This window comes from Notolepis coatsorum (assembly GCF_963971535.1).
Source record: "Notolepis coatsorum genome assembly, chromosome: 3".
Classification (NCBI taxonomy): domain Eukaryota; kingdom Metazoa; phylum Chordata; class Actinopteri; order Aulopiformes; family Paralepididae; genus Notolepis; species Notolepis coatsorum.
This window is the reverse complement of record NC_140167.1, coordinates 198270342-198282605: the sequence shown is the minus strand read 5'-3', so window position 1 is coordinate 198282605 and position 12264 is coordinate 198270342. Positions and strand designations below refer to the sequence as shown.

General features: G+C 46.7%; 1 protein-coding gene across 1 annotated transcript in view; it reads left to right on the top strand.

The window, feature by feature from the left end:
* Nucleotides 1-232: 232 nt before the first annotated feature.
* The window catches only part of arhgef49 (Rho guanine nucleotide exchange factor 49), a gene marked incomplete at both ends in the record, with an annotated part of 46113 nt that continues 34081 nt past the window's right edge, over nt 233-12264 (top strand). The window contains 1 exon segment of the mRNA XM_084311500.1: nt 233-482. Coding sequence (XP_084167626.1) covers nt 233-482 — 250 coding nt within the window.

The following is a 12264-nucleotide window of genomic DNA, read 5'->3' as shown; positions in this document are numbered from 1 at the left end:
CCCCTCTCTCCCCACTCTCTCCCCTCCTGACCCCTCTCTCCCCACTCTCTCCCCTCCTGACCCCCTGTCTCCCCCTCTCTCCCCACTCTCTCCCCTCCTGACCACTCTCTCCCCACTCTCTCCCCTTCTGACCCCCTGTCTCCCCACTCTCTCACCGTCTATTCTCTTTTTCACTCCGGGGAACAATCCTCCCAATTTCCTTTGAATGTTTGCTTGACGTTGATTGACGTGCATGTCTGTCCAACCACAGCAGCACCCCGGGCCCGGCTGCAGGCGCTCCAGCTCGGACACGGCCTATGAGCCGGCGGAGACGGTGAGGGCTCAGCGCGAGTGCCGCCTGCGGCCTCACTACAGCGACCCCATGCCAGCGGACGCAGCCAAGCGCAAGCAGCTGGAGATGAAGATCGCTGCTGCCGCCCGCCTCCACAGCCAGCGCCGGGACCGAGACCGGGACCGGGACCGAGACCGAGACCGAGACAGCGGTGAGCGCAGTTATAGTGTGATAGGTTACAGTTATAGCTTTAAAGTGACGTATGATACATGTGTGATAGGCAGTGGCGAATATTCATGGGAGCCAAGGGAAGCCAAGCTTCCCCAAAAATATTAGTCGACTAATCGGTCGAAAGGAGCCGTAGTCGACTGGCCAACCTCTTAGTCGAATATATATAAAAAATATATATTTATAATTTTTTATTTTTTTTATCATTCTTTCCAAAAGAAAAGAGGCTAACTGCCTACGAAAACAGGCACAGAGGCACTGAAAGAGGATTTCACCCGTCTAATGAACACACTAGACTAGACAAATATCAAGATGTATCTATCAGTGGACCAATTGCATGCTTTTGCAGAGGACAAGAAGCCTTCAGTCGACTCCTTCAGACATTAAGCACCCCCCACAGCCCAAATGGAATGATACATTTTATTATACTTTTTTTTTTATTTTTTAGTCGACCAATAGTCGACTAATGGCAAATTTTGGCCAATCATAGTCGACCATCCAAATCCTTAGTCGGGGACAGCCCTAATATATATATAGTTTACAATAATAATAACATTTTTTTATTTTTCATCTGTGTGTTATAATTTTTTTTTTTAATGTTCTCCCTCTTCTCCTTCTCACGCTCTCTAACACTCTGTCAGACTCACTGAGGCAGGGCCTGGCAGTCACTCTGTGCTCAGGCAGCATTATTTTGATTGACATTGAGAAAAGAGGAAATTTGCATAGGGGGAGGTGTCTTTTTCTAGCGTCCACATTGTGGTTGGTTGTGGACTCCACAACCAATTTTTATTAGCCAATAAGATTCAAGCTTAACCCTTTCTCTGCCATCATGCTTATATCCATCCTTATACCGTCCTCTGCTAGCTCTATTTGTCTATGGAGATGTTCCCCTTCTTTGCAGGGCTATAACTTTTTAAATTGTATTGCTAAATTGACATTACTATGGCCCATTCAACATCAAGTCTATTGTTTAGGATGTAGCAACGTTCTACTTTTTCATTCACACATTCATACTAAAATATGGTCTAAAGTATAAATATGTTTTTATCGTTTTCTGCAGCATTCCATAGAACGTGAGTTATAGCCACAAATACTAGATCATCGAATGTAGTTTGATACAGATTGACGTCAGATCAAAAATTTCAATTGTACAAGGTCCTACACGTCATGCCTCATCATCTGCTGGTGACCGGAGGGGGGGGGGGGGGGGGGGGGTGTTTATAAGTCCGTGGCCGACGTTAAATAATTTATTTAGTATGGGTGATATGTTGATCGGAGCAGTGTGTATGTATAATAATAATCAAACACGCTGAAACTCACCGCAGCTTCCTCGTAGCATTGGGCGATCAGCGTGGAGCAGAAAGTTCTCTATTATGGGATGTCGATCTAGTTGGTCCAGTTCCAGGTTGTATAATACTATATACGTCCAAATCATGTTGTTTATCGAGTTATTGGCAACGGATCGCTATCCAGTGTATCAAGCTGGAGTCCCGCTAGCGATAGCGAGTGGCCGGACGAAATATGGGTGAGCACCACTTCCGGCGCGTCACTTACGGTTTTGGCGATTCGCCGATCGGCCACCAGATGGCGGTCTTGAACCGTTGGAGAGTTGAGAGGAGATCAACAGCAAGTCTCAAGTCTCTGTGGGTGAAATATGATTGCCATGACAGATTTTTGAAATATTGATCTCAAAGACGCTGTACGACGTCATTGGCAGATTAAGCATGGCGAGCAATGACGTCTAAAGTCGTCCTTGGCGATTAAAGGGTTAATAAAGGGGTTGGGTTAATGCCCTACGCCTTAAGACATTGTGCGCCATAAACGGCGTAAGTCGTTATTGCCCGCCATGCGTTGAACGCCAACACTGGCGTAAATCGTTTTTGGGATCAATATTAAATTTTTTCGCCATGGCATTCATAATTCATCCAGCCTCCCTCCGGACTGCAGCGGCACCCTGTCTGAGATTGCAACGCCTCAATACCGCCGCCTGGTGGATGGTCGGGCGAGTTACACTCATGCTAAACCGGAAGTGGCGATCGGTGCGTCAAGGAAATTCCTCCGGCAGTACTATCTTGTTACGTGGATCAATATACACACTTGAGTGCATTTGGATCGCTTTCGAAACGCAATAATCAATATGATTTCGGCGTTTATTGCGCCATACAAACCGGAAATGGATCTAGGAGATCGGCGTAAAATAATTGGGATATTTTTCCTCCAGTCTCATCGGCGAACGGTAAGAGGAATATAACGTTATTTTCAGCCCGATTGTTTATTCATTTCACTGCAAACCATCTGCTCAACATATCAACCCATACTAAATAAAGCTGTTACTGACGATCAAGGAATTATAAATGACCCCCCCCCTTTCCTTCACGCATGATGAAGCATAATGTATACCGATCATATACATTTGAATTTTTTAATATAGCGTGTATAGGAAAGAAACGCCAATCGATAATCTATCATATGCGTCAGGGCCTATAACTAGCGTTTTTGGAATTACAGCAGAAAAGCTTAAAAACATACTTATATTGTAGACGGTATTAACACAACAATGTATGAAAAAATATAACGTTCCCACATCCTGAACGATAGATAATCGATGTTGAATGGGCCATAGTAATGCAGATATAGCTATAATATTTAAAAAGTTATAGCCCTGCAAAGAAGGTAAACATCTCCATAGGGTTACAGTGCTGGCAGAGAGTGGTATAAGATGGGCACAATGGCCGGCACCCAATGTGTTAACACGGGGCAGTCTGGCTGGCAAGTAGTCTAGCGTCTTCAAATTTGCCGCCTTGGGGCCGGGCCAGTCCAGAACGTTTCCACCTGACGTCCACCTAACGTGACGACAACAACAACGTCTGAACGTCATCCCCTCGCGGGCACGTTCGAATTATCTCTTAGTAGTATCAAACTGTCAAACTGTCTGTCAGTGCCATTGTAAGAAAACAACTACCACCATAATGGCAGATCTAGATATAGTCGATTATTTAGTCACTCATAGAGGGGAAATTAGGATTCATCTCTCGGATTCATTCATTAAGCAGCAACTTATTTTTCGCCGGCGGGACCTTTACTGGGGACCAGGCCAGCACAGCACACCACTGTGGATATTATGATTTAACAAATATATCTGTCCAGGAGGAGGACCACATTGGCCAGGTAAGCAGCTTGCATAGGCTAGCTTAGTTGCTAACTCTAACGTTATCAGGCTAGCTTGGTCATGAACCAAGCTCAAGGTATAGACAAAAACAAGGGAGACCACACAAGTACTTAAGGTTTTTAAAGAAAAGTAATTTAATTAAGCTATTAAACTATGTACAAAAGTAATTAAAGAATGAGTGGATCAGTATTATCGTTAGGTTATGGCTATAACCAAGTTCTGTTAGTTAGGGGTGACGCTTGGCATCACATTGCACTCCCTCGCGTACGTGCACGCGCACTGAATAAATTCCACAAAAATTTACCTTTAATACCAGTATTAGTCTGACCACACCCCTCATCAGCTTACCTTCATAAGCAGGTGTGTGGTCACCTGCTCTCCTCCTTCCCAAGCTTTCACCACAAGGTGAGGTCAAGGGCTGCAGCGGCCGTCTGATGCCAAGCGTCACCCCTAACTAACAGAACTTGGTTATAGCCATAACCTAACGTTCTGTTCCGTTAGGGGCTCTGCTTGGCATCACACTGCACAATGGGAGGCCAAGCGGAGCCGCTGGCTGACAAATACACCCCGCTGACAGCCCCCCACAACCATCAGAACAGGGAGGGCCGAGCCCCCCCGACCCCCCCTAATGGAGGGCGACAGACCCGACCGTGCGAAGAGGCACTCAAGCAACTCAACGCACAGGGTGAGCAGACCGTGGCTTGACCCCACGACTACACACACGCACAACCCGCATGCCACCCGGGAACGAACGGAGGAACAACCTCGTTACTGCCCCCAGAATCACGGGGTCAAGGGCAAACCCAACCCCGTGGCAAGGCCGTAGCAGCGGAGTGCGAAGGAAGACCCAGACCCACCAAAAGGACTGGACTCCCTGGAATGGGGGCCCGGAGAAGTCCATGATGCCAGCATCAAGACCCCACCAGGTGGGCACGTAGTGCCCCGCCCCCCACATCGCCAGCGTATTCGGACAAAGGCCCCTCAGTTACTGCACCTGGTATTCCCAGGCGGTATCCCATCCAAGTACTAACCAAGCCAGAACCTGCTTAGCTTCCGAGATCGGACGAGATCGGGCGTGTTCAGGTTGGTATGGCCGTAAGCCGAGCGGGCCCTGTCCCCCCAATAGTACACCGCCTGGCACACTGACCCTGCAGAACAGGCAGTCAGCATGGCCGTAAGCACACAAAAAAGGTTAACCAACGGAAGCAGGCAGCGCACCGGGGAAAAAACCAGGCAACAGGCTGTTAACCCTAGCCTGGAGACTGCGGACGAGACAGGCGCCAGAGGGGACAGCTGAACACAGCCGCCCCGGCGGAAGGGGCGTATGCTGGCATTGTTGAATGACCAAGCCTCCATTTAAAAACCCCCACCCAGAGGGGTTGAGGCAGAGAAGGCTGACACGATTGGCAGACGTCATGAACGTGCAGGGGCACCCTCAACCGGTGAACCCGAGAGTTGACACTGCACCAACACACCAGGGAATCAACCACCTTGGCGTTACCCAATGCGGTGGTTGTTCCTATAACCCCTCAAGAAAAAACTCCAAAACACACCTGCGGGTATACACCGGCTATACCGCAGTACAAGTGTCTCAGTTTTCAAAAAAGGGTTAACCCAGGCCTACGGGTCGACGAACATTACCTCGGACCGGGCCTGGCGATACGGGAAGCACAGGGTCACCAGAGGAGGTCAAAGACCACCCCAACAGGCCCCTCTTCGCCATGCGCGAGAGAGGAGCGAAAAAGAATGGAGAACCAGCCCCTAAGCACACCGCACCTGGCCTTCCCAGGCGGTCTCCCAACCAAGTACCAACCAGGACCAACCTGCGTAGCGGCCGAGATCCGACGAGATCGAGCGTGTACAGGTTGGCATGGCCGCAAGCCATTACGACAGTGCTGAGTAAAAACGTACCCAACCAGGGTCCCCATAGCGCTTAACCCCGTGACACCCGGACCGACCTGGCACTTTTCCCCCTGAAAAAAGCCCAAGTCCCTCAGGGTACCAGAACAGCAGATCTGCATCCCCGGCAGACAACGGGTTCAACTGATCCGGACCAGCGTGACCAGAACCAGTCCCGTGCCCTAACCACGCCGACATGCCTACTCCAGGAGAAAGGGCAGATATGCGTGTCGATCTTAACATGAAAAGAAGGCGCCACCCAGACGTTCGGGCGAACCGCGCCTGGTGGCCCACCCCAAGGGCGTGAGACCCCTCTACATATGTTCAGATCCATTCCGTCATCATCCCCCAGACATGAACGAGAATCCGTCGAAAAACCAACCCAGGTCGTGGGATTTGGTCGTCGGAAGAGGAAAAACCCCCATCTCAGTTGCTTTATAAAAACGCCGTTTCAACCACAAGCAACCAAGGCGTGCCGGTCAGTCGCCTGTTTACAGCGAGCTAGCACTATACGTGCGTCGGGACACACCCCCATCAATGAACAGGCTATTTAGACCTGTCATTGAATCCCCAAGGTGCCCAGGGGAACGACAAGAGGGGTGTGACACTTCCTAACTCCAACACTTTTTGAATAGAAAAGAAGGAAGCATCAACAGTATGTATCCCAGTCTACACAGCCAGGGGTAAAACATTTTCACATTTTTACATCCCACCACCCTCCCATAGGAAGGAGACGGGGATCCCCAGAGAGACTTCCCACGCGAGCTGTACAGATTGAAAAGAATATATTGCACCTTGAGCCATGTAAAAAATTGGTTTTAGGGCTCTCCGGGGAAGAGGCACTGAACCCATACACACTCAACAATCGAATTGAATCGAATACATATACAATAGAATAGGACACCTTCTAGAGGGTCCACTCACTTTGACAATCTGAGGAGGAAGGCTCTGTACTCTGATGGAGGCTCCCTCCCATGGAAGAAGGAGTCCGAACTCACAGAAGGCCCGAATAGGCGCTTGGTGAGGAGGAGCCCTGACCATCCCCCTGAAACAGATCCATCACATGGACCTGAACAGCACACGGAAGTCCTACCAACAGAGACGTGCACGGTGACGTACTCTATGGCGGGGGAATTCCTGCGGTGCACACGCCCAATATACCAGGCCGTGGGACCAGGAAACTCCCTCCCCCCCCCCCCCCGTAACGTGCCGAACCGCCACGTGACGGGAACCTTGAAGGACAGGGGGTGTACCCCTGACCGACAGAAACAAGGGGGGGAGGAAAGGTTACCAGTTCACCCCTTTACGACCCCACACCCATGATATGATGTAATGACAAAAAGAGAATATGACACAGTCATAGTCAGCTCTATGAAGCGTTTGACAGCTCCACACAGCGCATGAGCTAACCTGCTATCTGATTTTTACTAAGGAAAAAACACAGAATAGAGAGGGCTCTAAGAGCCCCGGTCCAACATACACATGTGCTTCTGTGGCCAGTCCAACCCAGTTGCAGGTCACATGACACACACAACCCATCATCACCTACAAAAAATGGCAAAAACACTCTACAGAGGAACGCCGTTTTTCACAATGAGAGAATACATAATTCTCGATTAGTATCGACCACAGGCCTTGCTAAGCACACACGACAGCGACCAAACCATCTTTTCTTTTAGGAAAATAAAGTTTCTCCAGCAGTTTTAGCACAACCTCAGCAATCAAGACGTGTTATAAGGTCTGGTCAAACCTTGTCCTACCCGGAACGTAGATCAGCGAAGTGCAGTCACAGACACCGTAGGAACACAGCCGCTCCTGTGTTGTTCGAACTGGGCAGCGTCGCCGCTCCAACCCGCACTACAGTCCTCTTTGTTGACGCAACCTTGCCGTCCTGGCTCAGGGCAGGGTCGACGAAACATCCCCTGTCAAGGATGACATCGTAGTCAAGAGTGTAAAACATGTTAAAATCAAAGCACGTTCAACAGAGTAGCATTAAGCTAACGGCCGCTCCAACCGTTCGGGCGCTACTGCCCCTGCTCGCGAGACGCCGAGCTAACGGCGCTCGCGGCGGCGCGCGAGGAGCTAAAGCTACCCCGCGCCAGGCCTTGGCCTACAGCAGCAAGCTAACGTTACCTAGTGATCACGACATGCTAGCGCCGCAGCTAACAGCTGACTGGCTAACATTAGGCCCACCTAAGTAGGCCATGCAGCGATCCCAGCAGGCTAACACAGCAGCTAACAGCTGACTGGCTAACCGTAAGCTAAGCAGCTATCACCTGAACATGTATACAATGACATAACACTCACCCAGACAGGCCGCCGTTCTGAACCTATCCTCACTTTTTAAGAGAAAAGAGAAACAAGATGTCAACACTGCTTTACAACGGTGATTTTACCAACACCCGACGGAATCAGCACAATACCAAACTGGCCTGTGTAGCTGACTTGAACATGGATCTGCCGCTATCGCACATCCATGCACATATCTCCTCGTGAAGGAACACTCTCATTTGGATATGAAAGAAGGGGCTTAACACGGGACAGAGAGAATCCACTCGTCCAGAACACACAGGGATCACCAGTGTTAATGGTCACGGCCCACTAGTTAAAACTACAATGGTCTTCAGACCAAGGCCTTCTGTCGCCTAGGTGGCTGAACAAAGGACCCTAGCCTGGGGCCGGTTTCCATAAACATTGTCAAGTAGCCCCCATAGCACTAACAGACAAGTGAAGCCCGCCAGCAACTAAGGCCATGTCCCCACGTATCTGGATCTTTTGCCAAACGCACATTTTATTCCACGATTGGGCCTTTCATCCACACGCAAAAGGGTGTTTTCAGAGACATAAACGGAGATTTTCTTAAACGCATTTTAAAGTGAAGATTTTCCAAAATATCCGTTCAGTGGATCCGTGCAGCCACTGTAAACGCATAGTCTAGATAAACGATGACGCCACAGCTCACTACGCATGCTCAGACTGTGGCGGGCCGTAATAATATCTGGCCCGTCAGATTGTTTGGCGAATATTACTTTACTATTTCTCTATATATCAGACTGACTATAGGCTAGCTAGGCTATATATTTCAGCTATAATGTCCTAACAGAGAAACTACCACCACCTAAAACATCCTTATTACACCTAGCGCTTTGAAGTAATAATAACTTCGGTGGACTTGGTGCTGAAATGTCATTCAAACTATCCTTACTTATATATGCGACGACGGCACCACATGTACAATGCAATTAATGAATGTCTTGTTGTAATTAGTATATATATAGTTTGTGATAAGGACTCGCCATATTTAGTTTCAGAATCCGGAGATTGTTAGCCCCTTTCGTGAATGTGATGCACCGAGTGAATCCACAGTCACTTGCTCCTCAATAGGAAACCAACCTAGATTTACCCTGAAGGACTGGTTCTAACCGAACCGTTTGTTATACAAGTATCACAGAGAAATGTCAAAGGTACTCACAGTTGCACGAGGGTTTCGAACAGAGATACGGGATGGTTTGAAAGCTCGGCGTTGCTAATAAACATTTTAAATATCTTTTATAAACTGCTCAAAACGGCATTATTTCCGGCGTTGGCTGCCTGGTGTGATCACAGCGCATGCGCATCATGCACCCAACGCCGGAAATAATGCCGTTTTGAGCAGTTTATAAAGAATATTTAAAATGTTTATTAGCAACGCCGAGATTTCAAACCATCCCGTATGTCTGTCCGAAACCCTCGTGCAACTGTGAGTATCTTTGAAACGTCTCTGTGATACTTGTATAACGAACGGTTCGGTTAGAACCAGTCCTTCATGGTAAATCTAGGTTGGTTTCCTATTGAGGAGCAAGTGACTGTGGATTCACTCGGTGCATCACAGTCACGAAAGGGGCTAGGAGATTGTGATCTCAACATTGACATTGTATCTCTCCGTCGCCCAGTGCGCAGAAGTAAAGCATTGAATCGTGACATATCTAGATTGGTTGTTTCCTCTGGACTGCATAATCCTCCACTATATCTATCTATTTATCATCTATGTATGTCAATATAGCCAATGGAAATGATATCGCTTATCGCCACCTACTGGCCCGCATGCTTGTTGGAGCAATTTATATGCGTTTATGTGTTTGCGTCTGGATCAGGTTTTTTTCTTTAACACTGTCGTGTGGACGAGGATTTATTTTTAAACGGAGCCTGAGAATATCCGTTTGGCAAAAGATCCAGATACGTGGGGACATGGCCTAACTACTAACATTATCAGGCTAGCTTGGTTGCTAACTACTAATGTTATCAGGCTAGCTTGGTTGCTAACTAACGTAACCAAGCTAGCTTGGTTGTAGCCCCTTTCGTGACTGCGATGCAAGCCAGGGGCTCGAATACGCAGTCACTTATTCCTCCGTAGTAGCCAGGTTCATTTGCACCACCAAGCACTGCTTAAAAGCTAGCGGTGGGTCCAAAATATATCAGATATAAATTTCAAAGGTACCAAGCATTCCATTAGGGTTTCACACACACACGCGGCAGGGTTTGAAAGCTCTGCGTTGCTAATAAACATTTTAAATAATTTTTCTAAATTGGTCAACACTGCTCAACGCGGCTGTATTTCTGTATTTGGCTGCCTGGTGCGCCATCACAGCGCATGCGCATCATGCACCCAACGCCAAATGCAAGTTATGATTACAGTATAAGGTAGTAGTAGTTATGGTAGTAGTAGTTATGATTACAGTGTAAGGTAGTAGTAGTTATGATTACAGTGTAAGGTAGTAGTAGTTATGATTACAGTGTAAGGTAGTAGTTGTTATGATTACAGTGTAAGGTAGTAGTTGTTATGATTACAGTGCATCACAGTCACGAAAGGGGCTAGGTGACTGCTTGGTTTGACTGGCCACCGAGCCATACTGTACATGGTGACTGCTTGGTTTGACTGGCCACCGAGCCATACTGTACATGGTGACTGCTTGGTTTGACTGGCCACCGAGCCATACTGTACATGGTGACTGCTTGGTTTGACTGGGCACCGAGCCATACTGTACATGGTGACTGCTTGGTTTGACTGGCCACCGAGCCATACTGTACATGGTGACTGCTTGGTTTGACTGGCCACCGAGCCATACTGTACATGGTGACTACTTGGTTTGACTGGCCGCCGACCCATACTGTACATGGTGACTGCTTGGTTTGACTGGCCGCTGAGCCATACTGTACATGGTGACTGCTTGGCTTAAATATAAATAAAAAAATATATATTAATAAAACATTTTAATAAATCTTCTTTTAATAACATATATTTTTTGGCATCCTCTGTTATTTTACCCACACAACGCCACTGGTGATAGGCTAGTTATAGCTTCATAGTGACTTACTGTATGATACATGTGTGATCGGCTAGCTATAGCTTTATAGTGACGTATGATACATGTGTGATCGGCTAGTTATAGCTTTATAGTGACTTATGATACATGATGTGTGATAGGCTGCAGTTATAGCTTTATACTTTTATGCTTTTACTGTTAATAATAAAACATTCTTAGTAAATGATCTGATTAAAGAAAATAACTTAGATTGCATCTGCCTAGTAGAGACATGGCTAAATATTGACACAGCTACATCAATAATGATAGAAGCTTGTCCACCAGACTATAACTTTTTTCAAATACCCAGAAAAAATAAAAGGGGCGGAGGAGTTGCAGCAATCTTCTCCTCAAAACTCTTGTTTAGAATCACAGAACTAGGCGAGTTCATGTCAATGGAATATCTTGCCATTGAACTAAAAACAGAATCAACTATTATTGTCACAATATACCGCCCGCCTAGACACTCGCCAATATTTATACAGGAGCTCTCTGAACTGATCTCACTATGTGTTACCGGATATGATAAGGTGATCCTAAATGGAGACCTGAACATCCATTTTAATAAGAAAACAGACTCCAAAACTTCTCCAAAAAATGGAACTAAAAAATCTACTGGATAGCTTTGACCTAATACAGCATATAACAAATGCAACTCACCGGCTTGGGAATACACTAGACTTAGTTATAACAACAACTGGGCTAAGCATAACAAATATCTCAATAACTGAATTACCTCTCTCCGACCATCACTGTATATTTTTTGATACTCAAATAACCCTTACTAAAACAAAAAAAGAAATCATAGTTAAAAAGAGGCTCCTAAACGACAAAGCTGAATCAAAGTTCATTGATCTTATCAGACTACATGAACCACACAATCATGACAGCTCTCTAAATGAAATGGTAGAAAATCTCAATGATGCAATGTCATCTATATTAAATTCTGTCGCCCCATTAAAAACGAAAAAGAAGAAAACTAGAGCCTCGCCCTGGTTAAACTATAATACGGTCAACAAAGAAAAAAGGAAATGTCGTGCAGCGGAGCGAAAATGGAGAAAAACAAAAACCACCATATGCTGTGATATATACAAAGATGCTTTAACTGCTTATAATAAAACCATCCGCTTAGCAAGGAAAGATTACTTCTCTAAAATCATTACAGAAAATGCTGGAAACTCCAGAATCCTCTTTTCCACTATTAATGTACTACTCAACACTGCCCCTACACCTCCTCAGTCATCAACGGTTAAGTGTGAAGAACTTGCACTATTCTTTAACAACAAAATAACCTTGATCAGGGCCAGCATTACTCATGATGGAAATAAAGTTGATTGCGGCAAACCGTGCAATGT